Raw genomic sequence first — 15,548 nt, 5'->3', positions numbered from 1 at the left:
CTTCCTTCAGGGTAGACGCAAAGAAAAAAAGGTGCACACATTTACTCCTCAAACCCTATGAAAGAAAATGAATCAAATAGGGAAAGAGTATATGTGATGCCCTATCCACTTGTTTTGATTGCCTATCAGTGACAAGACAAACAAAAGGACTGCCCATGTTTCTGAATACAGGGAAATGTTGCATTTCTACACTCCTTTATAGCTCATTGGCACATTTGTAAAATGTCTTCTCCCCCTACCATGTATAATATTTGAATTATTTTCTCAAGTGATTTTAATCACTTCGTGTGAATTTGCACCTTCCCTTCTTGATCTAGCAATTTTTTTGCCTTGAACGTTATATGCTTTAATGTAGATTGTTCTAAAACTCAGTTAATTTTCTAATTTTGATTTGGAAAATGCTCCGGGAATAAGGCTGCTGCTGCTGCTGCTGCTAAGTCACTTCAGTCGTGTCCGAGTCTGTGTGACCCATAGATGGCAGCCCACCAGGCTCCCCCCTCCCTGGGATTCTCCAGGCAAGAACACTGGAGTGGGTTGCCATTGCCTTCTCCAATGCATGAAAGTGAAAAGTGAAAGGGAAGTCGCTCAGTCGTGTTTGCGACCCCATGAGCTACATATATTTACTTTTGTTATAAATGTACTGACATTTTCCCTTCTGTGAACACCACCAGCAACTTTGCAATGCGGTTTGATTTTTCTCTGTGCTGAATTTCAGAAGCAATAAGGAGATGACCAAATTCTGCTTTTTCTTTTTTTTTCTCTGACATCCCTGTAGAAAGGTTAAAGCCTTCACAGGGCAGTGCATCAAGTGCAAAGCAAAAAGAGATACCAAATTAACGCTAAAATTTTTGCATTCAAAGAGAACAGACTCTTCCCTTTTCTTGGCAGTTTGATTCATTGCTTCCAGCAGTTTCCAACTTTGTACAGACTAAACATTTCTAATTGGGAAATGGATGGGTTGAGTCTGAGATGGTGACTCAGGATATAAACTTTCCAATTTGGGATAATTGTTTGTGAGTGGATGGCAGATTACTGCTGACTGGCTCTTGTTTGGTCTCTGAGGAAAGGATGAAAGTTAAGATGCATACTTCATACTTCGTTGAAACAGAATATTTACCTGGCATAGATAAGACAATGAGACAGAGATATTTGCCATGCTTATTTGTTACAACCAAATATAGTATATGAAAGGATTACTTTTTTGATGGATGAGAAAAACATTACAATATATGATGTGTCTTCAGCTGTGAAATGGGGATGATAAAAATGCCTGCTTAAGTTACTGTGTGGATTAAATAGATAATTCATGTGAAAGGTTCAGTACTGTGCCTAGCACACAGGAACCATCAGGAAATGTTAGCTGTTGTTGTTTATCATCATCATTATCATTACTTTTAATTTATTCCTGTTAAGCAGAATAGCTTCTTTAATTATGTAATGTTAAGCTTCAGATTTTACAACTTCATGATGATTAGCCTGTGAGAAACATCTGTAATTTGAATTAATTTATAAGCCATATTTTGGCTAGTCATTTATGCTTTGTATGTTGGAATTACTTCGTGATGATTAGAATCCCCCTTTTAAAGATTTTACTGCTTCTCATAGTGGCTTACACTATCTTTTAATTATCCTGCGATTTCATGACATTTATCCATATTCCAAATCAAACATTTTCTTTTGTTTTAGCCTTTGTGGATCAGAGATAGATAACCTGTTATAACTGGAGAAGGAAATGGCAACCCACTCCAGTATTCTTGCCTGGGAAATCCCATAGACAGAGGTGCCTGGTGGGCTACAGTACTAATACACCATATATACTTGTGCCTATAAACAGTTTTGATTTTAAAGAATTGAATGTTTCTTCATTGTTCTATTTTGAACAGAAGGATTTGAATTTGAAGGATAAACTGTTGCCTAAGGATCAGTGTTTGCCAGTATTGTTGTTTATTACTTATGATAAACTTGCCTTTTAATACCCCAAGATTATCACTCAATAAATTTTGTTCCCAGATACTAAAACCTGGTAACCTCATGGTGTGGAAAGTTAGTATAACTTCTCAGAATGCCAGCTCTCACCCAGAAAGTAACTGCTGGGCCCCATAATCTGGTCAATTTTTACTAGTTTCACTGGTTTACCAACAAGAAGGCTAATGCTTCCTTTCTTTTTAATTTGCAAATGGATCACCTTTTTGGAGGGAGTTGTGTGGCATGTGGGATCTTACTTCCCTGACTAGGGATCAACCCTCCCCTCTCCCCCTTCACTGCCCACCCCTTGCATTGGAAGCGCCGATTCTTAACCACTGAACTGCCAGGGAGGTCCTGGATCAGCTATTTCTAATTCCATGTCTATTTTTATAATTATTATATGAAGCCATTTTATATAGTGAGACAAACTTTTCCTCCTCATAAAGTGCCAAATTCCCCCCACCATGGCCCTGCCCTGCCTCTTAGGAAGAGAGCTTCTGTGCTTCCATCTCCATGAGTGGCTCACTCTCCACTCAAGGGGCTGTAACAGGCATCCCTCCTTGACTCCCACATTCAGTCACCAAATTCTGTCCATTTCACCTCCTGAAAAACTCCCAGATTCACTCAGTTCCCTGCAACCCCAGTGTTTCTTTGGTATTTTACCCTCAGTCGCCTCTCACCTGACCTCCGTCTAATAGTCTGCACCTGCGGTTCATGCTCCCCCTGCAGCCAGGAATCTTTCTAATGCCACCCTGCACCCTTCCCTAGCTCTCTGTAATCCTTGGATGAGGTTCACATACTTTGCCATGTCATAAAATCCATGGTGATGTGCCCCACCCCACATCTTTCTCCAGCTGAGCTAATTTGAGCTCATTAAGTGGGCCTGATCTTCCCTCACCTGTGTCCCCTCTGCCTTGAACATTCTCCTCCCTCTTCTGTCTCCTTTGTGGGCCTGACTCTTTTGTAGATGTAGCTATTTGTTTTTCCTCTTTTGGTCTTTCCTCCTCTCAACAATAATACCAGCTTCATTTTTTTCCAATACTGACCTCCAAACAGCTTTACACTTTTTATCTGTACACCTATGTAGAAACCTCCATAAAACAACTGGTTTAGTTTCTGTTCAGCAGATGGTGGGACAGAAGCACTAAGTAAAAGAGATGTGTGTCACGATGACTAAATTATGAAAATCGTAGTGGGCGGGAACAAGAACTAGACCTGTGTTTCACACCCAGCGTTCGCACAGTGCCTAGGATAGAGTAGCCATTCAGTGAGCGTTGAATGAATTCCTGAATGACCCTCAGTTTAAGCCTGAGGTGCCTCTCTCTCGAGTCAATGGACCTTCTGTTCCATTATTTATCCTCTAGGACAAAGGAGGCCAGATTCCTCTGTGTGCCCTCTCCTTCCAGAAGGGAAATATGCCTGCTGAGAGAATTTGGAAGCCTGTGCTGCCCTGAGTTGTTCTGGTAGATTCCTTTAATGTCGGCTGGCATGGATGAGAAGGTCTTTTGTTATGGTGGCAATTAATGATGATTTGCACTTTTTAGTAATTTACAAAATAGTGGCCTTCCTGACAACATAAGAAATATCTCTCTCTCCTGGACCATGAAAGCTGGTGACCCATCTATTTAATATAAGACTCATTATTCATGTTTCAGCGCTAGTGACAACTGGCACTTTATAGTTACTGTACTGAAAAGAATTCTTTGAGGGTCATTTTAATGCATCTTTAATTTGAATTTCTTTTTCTTGTAGGTTGTTCTTCAGGAACAATGGTTATTTCCTCGAACTCATGCCTGGGCTTTATCTGTTTATTGTTATGCCACTGGATCAGGATGGCATCGTCTCTGAACCTTGAAGATCCTAATGTGTGTAGCCACTGGGAAAGGTAATAGTTCTGAGAAATAATATTTCTTGGTAGTCTGAGAAATAATTTCTGATAGATTCCTTTGTATGTTATCAATATCAGTATCACATATAAAATTAGAATTTGAGAAGAGATTATAAAATTGCTTTCATGTAAAAATATTTCATTATATGTAACAAATTGGATAGTATAATTCACCTTGGTCTTAGAGAGTATATGTTATGTATATTAAGCTTGCAATATTAATTCTAACAGAGGTGTATTTGTGAAATAGGGGAAAACATAGATTCATAGATCAGTTAAAACGATCTCTGTGAGGTCTTTCCTCTGCTCTGTATCTATTTGCAATGATTTGGTGGAGCTGAACTTATGGGCATATGGATTATGGTGGAGTTCCTACTTACGCATGGGAATCAATGAGAGAGCAGTGAAAGACAGTGTGGAATAATGTCCTAGAACGTTGAAATGGATGGCATAAAGTCTGGTAGGTGACCTGAAAGGAAAGACTCGATTTCTGGAGTAACTGGCTAGGCTGCATGGAGGTAGTGTCACCTGAGATGTCCTTGGAGACTTGAAAAAGACCAGTGGATGACAGTGATTGGCAGGCTTTCTAGGATGGAAGGTAGTTTGAAACCAGTGCCATGCAGGCCACGGAGGACTGTACCCAGTAAGCCTAGTGAAAGTGAAAGTGAAAGTGAAGTCGCTCAGTTGTGTCCGACTCTTTGCGACCCCGTGGACTGTAGCCTATCAGGCTTTTCCGTCCGTGGGATTTTCCAGGCAAGAGTGCTGGAGTGGATTGCCGTTTCCTTCTCCAGGGGATCTTCCCAACCCAGGAATCGAACCCGGGTCTCCCGTATTGCAGGCCGACGTTTTACCGTCACTAGCGTCGATACAGTACAGGAGGAGGGCAAGATTGACTACATTATATGAAAGCAAATGAGGTAGTCTCCAGATCTGGGTAAACTTACAGCCCCTTTTGGAACACAGAAATAGCACAAACTATCTAGTCATGCTGAAGTGCAGTCAAATGCAGCGTACCCTGTTACTTATCTCCCTAAAAAAGTGTGGACATGTTTCTTTATCCAAAATGAACATTGCGCTTGCAGATTTTTCAAACAAATAGAAGGTGTCAAGTACTAGAGAGTCGTATGAGGTTGTGATAGCTGTAAATGCAATGACATTAAGCTCCTGTCACCCTCAGTACCGAGAAGAGTACAGCTCAGAGCATACATCCCAGTCACTGTGTCACCCGCTGGAAGGACGCTCAAAGCTCAGAGTTTTTCAAGCATGGCAGCTGTATTATTCCAGGGCACACTGATTCCTCATTCGCAGTGTTAGTTTTCAGTGAGGGCTCACCCCCATCTCTGCTGGCCGTATTATGGCAGGGTAACAAAGCGTATTTTCCTGATTGATCAACAGAGTCTTCTGTCATTATGAAACTTTAAGTGGAAATATGTATATGTAGTAAAGTTCTATATATTTGATATTAACTATACTATACAGAATTTAAGAGGAGGAAATGCCTACTATCTTTATAATTTTCATAGAACTTCCCATAAAACACTTCACCAGCAAATTATGTAATACATAGGATTATAGTAATAAAAATAAATTGATGAATACATGAAAAGAACATATCAAATTTAGAAAAGGGAGAGTCCATTGGTAGTTGAACTTCTTGGAGGATGATAGCTTTGAAATGGGAGGAAAAATCAAGTTTGTTAGGTACTGTGAAATAAAAATCAAGAGATCTTGGTAATACATTAACTATGGATGTGAAAGAGGCAGAAAAGGCTGAGATTTAGAACCTGCTGTGTGGAAGAGTGGGCGTGTCATTGGACATTGTTGTTGTTTTGCTAAGTCGTGTTTGACTCTTGGTGACCGCATGAACTGTACCACGCCGAGTTTCCCTGTCCTTCACTGTCTCCTGGAGTTTGCTCAAACTCGTGTCTGTTGGGCCGGTGATCACATATGGAGAGATAAAAGGAAGAGAGCTGATTTGACAGGGAAGAGATTCGTGTGGGTTTGTCACTTTGTATTGATAAGATCAATTTGAAATACAGGCCTAGATGAATGCTTAACTTTTTGTTTAAAGAAAACATGAAAAAGATCCTTCCTCCAGTTTGTTTTTACATTGCCCTATCTTATAATTGTCATGGACAATAAAAGGCCTTATAAATATAAGAAAGGGTACTGGCTTAGAATAACCCTGTTTTGTTTTGTTTTTTTCATTGAAGGAGTCCAGTGATCTTGCATGAGTCTCTTTGTTTTTTTTTTTTTTTAACAAATGAATGAATTTATTTATTTTTGGCTGTTCTGGGTCTTTGTTCCTGCCTGTCGGCTTTCTGTAGTTGTGGTGAGCAGGGGAGACTCTAAACCTAATAGAATTTCACTGTTGTACAAGTGATTGGAGTAACTGAGAAAATACGAATGGGGAAGAAAATTCAATGTGAAAAAATAGGAAAATGATGGAGATTTTCTTCTGCCTGTATTTTTGCTATGAACTACTAAAAAGAAAAAGTTGACAGCTGCAATCTTCTCATTGATAAATTTTCTGTTACATGGTTAGATAATGATTCTTTGAAGAAAGGTTAAAGAAAAGTAGAATTTGTTTTAGAAGAATGGAGAAGAAGAGTATAAATTAAAATGAACAGATAAAGGTGCCGGTGACAGATTCTCCTATATTCTCAAAAACTGAAATGAGCTTGAATTGAAATGGGGAGAGGAAGATGAGTTTCAGGGAGAAAATTTTTGGTAGTAAGGCCCAGTAGTACTCATCGTAGATTTCCTTATACTAAAACCCACCTGTCACCAGTGGTTCCGAGCCATGGAATCGCCTGCAGTCTTGCTCCTCAGAGTGGAGTCCATGGAGCTGTGGTGGCAGGAACCTCAGCTGGGAGCTTTTTGGAATCGCAGACTCTCAGGTCCCTCCCCAGACCTACTGAATCATTTGTTTTCAAATAAAAGTATACTTCATTTTTAGGCAGCAGTTGTGATTCTTAGAAATTGTGTTCAACTCTTTGCAACCCCATGGACTGTATAGTCCATGGAATTCTCCAGGCCAGAATACTGGAGTGGGTAGCCTTTCTCTTCTCCAGAGGATCTTCCCAACTTGGAGATTAAACCCAAATCTCCCGCATTGCAGGTGGATTCTTTACCACCTGAGTCACAAGGAAAGCCCAAGAATACTGGAGTGGGTAGCCTATCCCTTCTCCAGCGGATCTTCCCGCTACAGGAACCAAAGTGGGGTCTCCTGCATTGCAGCTGGATTCTTTATCAGCCAATGTCAGGGAAGCCTGAAGTAAAATTAAGGAGAATTAAATCATTTAAAATACACAAGAGAAACTTGTTATTAGAGAAATTCTGAACGGCATCCCTTTGGAAAATAAATAACTCCATCAATCATCTGTCCCTTCTCCCCATCTCCTTTCCCTGTTGTGTGAGTTTAAGTATTTCCACCTACGAGGGTTTCTTCTAAAGAAGACACAAATGAAAAGAAACATTCTCTGCCTAACCCCTTGGGGGTGGGACACAGGAGTGGCATAATTGAAGCTGCATTCCTGAAGTGAGCAGAGATAAGCAATGATAATTATTACCATATTTGATTAAAGTAACAGGATAATTTTGGCAGATAAAATGTAATTAACCACTTTGGAATGAGGCCAAGTGATGATGGCTTCCCCTACCCTGTTCTTTGACCTTATATTAAATCTTGCTGGGGTTCCTCCCCAGATAATACTTACTAGGTTAAAACCATGATGATGATACGTTTTCAGTGTGTTTGAGAAGATGAAACAAACAAGCAGGAAATAAAGGGTTTTGCATCTTGAGCCTGAAAATAGTGTAGAGTTGGGACCTTCAGTTTTTATACCACAGTTTCACTGCTTGCTTTGGAAGCTTTCGATGTTCTATAATATCTGCAAGGCAGCAGAGGTACAGGATGTTATCTGGGTGTCTTGGTGTTAAAGTGCCAGCTCTAGACTGACCACTAGTACCAGGAGCTCAGTGCGGCTTATCTGTGATGAAAATGGGATTGGACTAGACCAGGTGTCCCCAAACTCCAGGATCTAAAGCCTGATGATCTGAGGTAGAGCTGATGTAATAATAATAGAAATAAAGTGCACAATTAATGCAATGTGCTTGAATCATCCCCTAACCTTCCCCCTCCCCAGCCCTGTCCTGGTCTGTGGAAGAATTGTCTTCCCCAAAACTGGTCACTGGTACCAGAAAGGCTGGGAACCTCTGGACTAGACAATCAAGAAGATCCCTTCCCATTCTGTGACTTTAAGAGCAGCTGCAGATGAACGTGGTGGTGTGGACTGTTAGCCAAGGTGCTGACTGAGTTCAAACAGCAGCCCAGGCATTATCCAAAGAAGTAGTGTAAGGAGCAGGGGATGCCCTCCAGTTCTTGGAGACATTTGCCTTCATGGTGTGAGCACACAGCTTCCATTAAAGTGGCCCCTTGGAAAAGGACAACTTGATTGTTTAATGATAGGTGGGTACTGAGCAAATTAGGTGTAGTCACAAGTATTTGGCAGTCATAATTTGAAGACTATTTACTAACAGGGAAAAGTGCTTATGACATACCCTTAAATTCAAAAAGTAGACTTAAAATTATGTGGCTAGCATGAGTATGAACATTTAAAAGCGAAAAAAGCTAAACTAAAGCTAAAAGCTAAAAAGCCCTAGGGATGGTAAGAGAAGTGCAGCAAAATGCTATGGGTAATTAGGTAAGAGTTACACAATTTTCTCCCTTTCTTCTTAAAAATTTGTTTTCCAGATTTTCTGGTGTGATTATAATATCACTAAAAATGAGAAATAAAAAGCAGAGATTGTTTAGAAAAAGAATGTATGAAAAAGAATAGAAAGGAAATTTGGGGTGAAGAGGCTCAGAATTGTTCTCCTTTAAATCTGAGTGGAAACCTCAATATCTGATCAATGTGAAAAGTAATTTATATTTAGCCTGTTATTCATTAAGTTTGAGACTATGAATAATTCTAATGAGAAGTATCAAGACTGAAGGTAATAAATACTCAACCATGGTAAATTTTATGGTTTGATTTTCCCCAAAATGTATATATTTCTCTGTTAAAGTAAAAGCAGGTTATTTTAGCTTTTACATGCTGGCCACTTTTAAGAGCCCTGTGTGAATTACATAGAATTTATTTAATAAATGTTTGTTGAATTGGAACCCTTACTGGTTTAATTACCCTTTTATAGAGAAGAGCTTTTTTATATCCTAAAAGCAGAGAAACATCCTGCAAATGTAAGCTATTAATGAGCAGCAAATGTCCAGAAGAGGAAATTCATATGCTTTAACATTTTCTCTTATTGAGGAAACCTTCCAGGATGCAAGAAATTAATGAAAACGCTTTTAACATTTGCTTGTGGAATCAGCTCCCCCATCATATGCAATGGCGAGTGTTTGGCCAAGGTCCCTTAGTTGATTATTGCTTTTGTACTCCAAGGCGATTGGATCTTAACACTATAACATAGCATGTGAAATTATGGGGATACTGCATCAGATCTAGTTCTAACGAACTAATTTAGTTCAGTTCAGTTCAGTTGCTCAGTCGTGTGCAACTCTGCGACCCCATGAACCACAGCATGCCAGGCCTCCCTGTCCATCACTAACTCCTGGAGTCCACCCAAACCCACGTTCATCAAGTCGGTGATGCCATCCAACCATCTCATCCTCTGTCGTCCCCTTCTCCTCCTGCCCTCAATCTTTCCCAGCATCAGGGTCTTTTACAATGAGTCAGCTGTCTGCATCAGGTGGCCAAAGTACTGGAGTTTCAGCTTCAACATCAGTCCTTCCAATGAACACCCAGGATTGATCTCCTTTAGGATTACTAACAGAAGCAGAAGATATTAAGAAGAGGTGGCAAGAATACACAGAAGAACTGTACAAAAAAGATCTTCACGATCCAGATAATCACGATGGTGTGATCACTCACCTAGAGCCAGACATCCTGGAATGTGAAATCAAGTGGGCCTTAGGAAGCATCACTATGAACAAAGCTAGTGGAGGTGATGGAATTCTGGTTGAGCTGTTTCAAATCCTGAAAGATGATGCTGTGAACATGTTGCACTCAATATGCCAGCAAATTTAGAAAACTCAGCAGTGGCCACAGGACTGGAAAAGGTCAGTTTTCATTCCAATCCCCAAAAAAGGCAATGCCAAAGAATACTCAAACTACCAGACAATTGCACTCATCTCACATGTTAGTAAATTGATGCTTAAAATTCTCCAAGCCAGGCTTCAGCAATACGTGAACTGTGAACTTCCTGATGTTCAAGCTGGTTTTAGAAAAGGCAGAGGAAACAGAGATCAAATTGCCAACATCCACTGGATCGTGGAAAAAGTAAGAGAGTTCCAGAAAAACATCTATTTCTGCTTTATTGACTATGCCCAAGCCTTTGACTGTGTGGATCACAATAAACTGTGGAAAATTCTGAAAGAGATGGGAATACGAGACCACCTGACCTGCCTCTTGAGAAATCTGTATGCAGGTCAGGAAGCAACAGTTAGAACTGGACATGGAACAGCAGACTGGTTCCAAATAGGAAAAGCAATATGTCAAGGCTGTATACTGTCATCCTGCTTATTTAACTTATACACAGAGTACATCATGAGAAACATTGGACTGAAAGAAACACAAGGTGGAATCAAGATTGCCGGGAGAAATATCAATCACCTCAGATATGCAGATGACACCACCCTTATGGCAGAAAGTGAAGAGGAACTAAAAAGCCTCTTGATGAAAGTGAAAGAGGAGAGTGAAAAAGTGGCTTAAAGCTCAACATTCAGAAAACGAAGATCATGGCATCCGGTCCCATCACTTCATGGGAAATAGATGGGGAAGCAGTGGAAAGTGTCAGACTTTATTTTTTTAGGCTCCAGAATCACTGCAGATGGTGATTGCAGCCATGAAATTGAAAGATGCTTACTCCTTGGAAGAAAAGTTATGACCAACCTAGATAGCATACTGAAAAGCAAAGACATTACTTTGCCAACAAATGTCCATCTAGTCAAGGCTATGGTTTTCCCAGTGGTCATGTATGGATATGAGAGTTGGACTGTGAAGAAAGCTGAGTGCCGAAGAATTGATGCTTTTGAACTGTGGTGTTGGAGAAGACTCTTGAGAGTCCCTTGGACTGTAAGGAGATCCAACCAGTCCATCCTAAAAGAGATCAGTCCTGGGTGTTCATTGGAAGGACTGATGCTAAAGCTGAAGCTCCAGTACTCTGGCCACCTCATGAGAAGAGTTGACTCATTGGAAAAGACCCTGATGCTGGGAGGGATTGGGGGCAGGAGGAGAAGGGGACGACAGAGGATGAGATGGCTGGATGGCATCACCGACTCTATGGACATGAGTTTGAGTGGACTCTGGGAGTTGGTGATGGACAGGGAGGCCTGGTGTGCTGTGATTCATGGGGTTGCAAAGAGTCAGACACGACTGAGAGACTGAACTGAACTGAATATGAGACTGCCTAGATGGCAGGTCCACACACTCTCTGCTAGAAATGGAATGGAGAAATAATGCTGCAGGCCTCAAGATTCATTTATTTGCAAGCTGTTGATTTGTTGTTTAGTCACTCAGTTGTGTCCAACTCTTTGCCATCCCAAGGACTGTAGCACGCCAGGCTTCCCTGTCCTTCACCATCTCCTGGAGCTTGCTGAGACTCATCTCCACTGAGTCATTGATGCCGTCCAACCACCTCATCCTCTGTAATCCCCTTCTCCTCCTGCCCTTTTTTTTTTTTTTTTTTTTACAAACGAATGACCTTTTATTTCATACAGAGATACAGAGGCAATTGTGGGGGCAACAATCTGATGGGCAGTCCAAATTCTTGAAGGAGGAAATTCATGGTAAATGTCATGATGGCTGGTTGAAGAGAAGGTCAAAGAAGGAGAGAGTTGAGACAGAGACTGCTATGGCTAATAAATTAAAATTACAAAGAGCTACCAGGTTTTAATGCCATGACTTGACTTTGTCTGGGCATCCTCAATGCTGTGAACACCATAATTATGCACAGTTACCATCAAAATTCTCGAGGTGTAGTTTGTGCCATTTGTGTCAAGGGAACTATGCTCCTTACAGACCACTGAAACATCATACTTCATTAAAGAGTTGTGAACTTTGCTCATCATCTGTCATCGATGTGGCCTTTGGGGCCCGACATGAATTTGAGTTGAATATCATCTTTTAAGGTAAAACAGTTGACATTTTGGTTGGTCCCAGTTTTTGAGGCAATGCCACTTAGAGTGGCATCTTCTTTTAACCTGAGGAAAATATTTACTAAAAAAATTGTCTTGCAAAACTCAAGAAACGAGGTCAAGGTAGTGGAGACTCTTTCCATGACACTCCACAACTCACCTCTTCACCTGTCTGTGGGCTTCATGGGGTATATAGACGTGTACGGCTGCACCCGTGGACCTGACTCAGTAAACAGTCTATCATGAAAAACACACTTCTAACACTTAACATCTGTAACTGGGACGCGTCACATGATTTGTTATCAATGAAAACAGTTTATTGGCTTTAAATATACATCAGCAAATTTTTAACTGTTAGTTTATGTTTTACGATAAAAGAACACTGAACCAAAACATCAGAGGAAATGAGGCTCAGTAGCATGATTTCAATATATTTTCCTGGATAAAAAGACTGTTTTAAAAAGTATATGACTTTTAATCTAATAATGAAAGCTCCATGAGCTCATTGTTTAGCACCGAATTGCATCAGGGTCTTTTCCAGTGAGTTGGCTCTTCGTATCCGATGGCCAAAGTACCACAGCTTCAGCTTTAGCATCAGTCCTTCCAGTGAATAGTCAGGATTGATTTCCTTTAGGATGGCCTGGTTTGATCTCCTTGTCATCCAAGGGACTTTGGATTGGGAGGGAAAAGTACTGATGAGGAAAGTCTTAGAATTTGCATCAACATGAGCTTCAGGGTGCTTCCCAGTAGGGCAGGTGCAAGAAAGAAAATCATTCGAAGTTCCCATCAGAGAAATATACTTTCTGATTTTCCAAAATCAGAAGCGAAATGTACTCAGATTTTCTGATTACACTTATTTAATTTTTGAATTGAAAATTGCTCAGTCATGTCTGACTCTCCATGGAATTCTCCAGGCCAGAATACTGGAGTGGGTAGCCTATCTGTTCTCCAGTGGATCTTCTTGACCCAGATCTCCTGCATTGCAGGCAGATTCTTTACCAACTCAGCTATGGGTATTATTTATGAAGGCCTATGATGAAAACTTTTTTTTGAAAGGTTTTGATATCCCTGGACCACAAGGTATGGGATGGAACTAAAAATTACAGAAAAATGCGGTGATTTTTAAAAAATATTTATTTATTTGGCTGCCTTGGTTCTTAGTTGCAATACATGGAATCTAGTTCTCTGACTAGCGATTGAACCCAGGCCCCCTGCATTGGGATCATGGAGTCTTAGTCACTGGATCACCAGGGAAGTCCCTGAAATGGTATGCTTTTAAATTTAGTAATATCAGAGTTTTGGGTGAATAGTAAATGAAAAATTTTTTGAAATGTATAGCATAAACTCTTGTGTTTTAAATATTTAATGTTGGAACTTTTAGGGTTCAAGTTCAAATAGAAACCCATCAAAACATGGAGATTCTGTTAAAAGTCAGTGTGGAGATGGAAGTACAGATAATTTAGCCAGTGACTGTTTTTTAGTACAGTCTATCGTTAATATAAGAGAAATACTGACTGCTTCTCTTTTCTCTTCTTTTCAGCTACTCCGTGACTGTGCAAGAGTCATACCCACATCCCTTTGATCAAATTTACTACACTAGCTGCACCGACATTCTGAACTGGTTTAAATGCACGCGGCACAGGTAATGGAAACTCAGATGTGTTTATTTATTTGGCATAGTGGAATGGAGTCTGACATAGTCAGAGATATTAAACCCTTGAGAAGGTGGGCCCATTCATAGAGTGAATAGCTGTTGAGTGCGTGTGGTTGTTGTAGCCATGTTCCAAGCTGCAGGAGATACGGAAACACAAGTGATTGTCTGTCCCTCGAGGAACTTACACAGAAAACATTTACTGATTACCATCATTTGATTAGCTGAAGTCACCTGGCTATTGAGCAAAACTGGGGAGACACTCTTAAATATGTATGTCACCAGATATCAAAAAACTCTCTTAGACTATGTTTCTACTTGAACATCTAATTTAATTTAGACTACCTTAAATTTGAATTGAATTTAAGAACAATAAGCCACATGCTTATTTTTTCTATAAAAGTGAAAACAGAAAACAAAAACACCATGTTAAATAATCATGTTAATATGGAAGAAAACTGTCTTGATTTCATCAGTAAAATACTTGTTGTCTGGGTTGTGGGTGGACTGTGGTACCTGCTGATTTATGCTGTACTAAATGATGTCACACTCATTATTATTTCTTAGGACAAACTTCCCTTGATTGCTGTATCTAAACCAACATTCCTTCATGTCACAATCTATTACCTTACTCAAGCTTTATTTTTTGATAGCATTTAATCATTACCAGCCATTATTTGATAATACATTTATTTGTTGAGTGTATATCTTAAATTATACAGGTCTGTCTTCCCCAGTAGAATGTAAATTCATTGAGGGCAAGAGCTTTGTATTCTTTCACTCACTGTGAGCTCTTTCCCCAATGCCTGGAGTATAGTAAGTGCTCAATAAACATGTGTTATATAAATGGATCGGTAAATGAATGAAGCTTGAGTTATAGGTAAACTTCTTTATCTTTTGGTGTCCTATTTTGTAGTAGGGTAAAAATTTTAAAGGATTTCTCCAAATTCTTCCTCTAAAACCTATATAGATACATGATGAGTGATTAGATAAGTAACATATATGAAAATGATCAATATCTTATAAAATATCTCAAGTGAAGTAGAGAAGACATGCAGCTTCTGATTGCTTGGAAAAAGTGCTGGTGGACTTAAATGTCCATTCAGTGTATTCTTAGCAAATTGGTGAGTTAGTATAGTATTGCTCAAAATCTATTTCCCATGTGTCTTCTTTATTATCTTGGAGGACCTTGTTTTTTATACCTATATCATGTTTGACAGTTTTTTGTATTAAAATATAAATTTTTGATTTCTGATCAAATTGCAGATCAAAAGATGTAATGATGTGATTTTTTTTTTTTTGACCTCTGTATAGAATCAGTTATCGGACCGCCTATCGACATGGAGAAAAAACTATGTACAGGCGCAAGTCCCAGTGCTGTCCTGGATTTTATGAGAGCAGGGAAATGTGTGTCCGTAAGTAAGACTTAATGTTTCTTGGAAGTTCATTTATTTTCCCCAGTGTTGGTTTGCATCTGTTAATGGCAGCCTGCGGAGATGGAGACTGAGGCCTGTGGAGATGGGGCCTCTTGGATCCGTCCCTTATACTCGCTGCTGCTGTCTTGGCCTGTGTAAGCAGGGAAGCGTTCGCTATGTCCCTCTATCCTGTCACAAGTCTCGACATGAAATTTGCTTGGGGAGAAAGCAGAAGTTACAGAAAAATGATTCAAGGTTGGATGCTGCAATGTTCGTTACAATTCTTCAAGAAAAGTCTGTTTGGAAATCAGTCAGGGAGTCATCAGAGCAGAGAACAGAGATGTAAGCTTCCTGCAGCAACTCACCAGAGTCTTGAGTCAACTTCCAAGGGGCCAGCGTGTTCTTTTCCGGTACATAGACTGAAAGGCTTCT

The 15,548-nt window shown here is 40.0% G+C and overlaps 1 protein-coding gene across 2 annotated transcripts in view; it reads left to right on the top strand.

Annotated features, from left to right (window-relative positions):
* MEGF10 (multiple EGF like domains 10) overlaps window positions 1–15,548 on the top strand; it is a 184,901-nt gene that overhangs the window by 42,834 nt on the left and 126,519 nt on the right. For both annotated transcript variants that reach the window (XM_042250276.2, XM_027969975.3), the window contains 3 exons: window positions 3,718–3,850; window positions 13,591–13,692; window positions 15,016–15,116. In XM_042250276.2, coding sequence (XP_042106210.1) covers window positions 3,718–3,850; window positions 13,591–13,692; window positions 15,016–15,116 — 336 coding nt within the window. The remainder of the gene's footprint in view (window positions 1–3,717; window positions 3,851–13,590; window positions 13,693–15,015; window positions 15,117–15,548) is intronic.

This window comes from Ovis aries, chromosome 5, assembly GCF_016772045.2.
Source record: "Ovis aries strain OAR_USU_Benz2616 breed Rambouillet chromosome 5, ARS-UI_Ramb_v3.0, whole genome shotgun sequence".
Classification (NCBI taxonomy): Eukaryota; Metazoa; Chordata; class Mammalia; order Artiodactyla; family Bovidae; genus Ovis; species Ovis aries.
The sequence above is the reverse complement of the archived record's forward strand: the minus strand, read 5'-3'. Positions and strand labels throughout refer to the sequence as shown.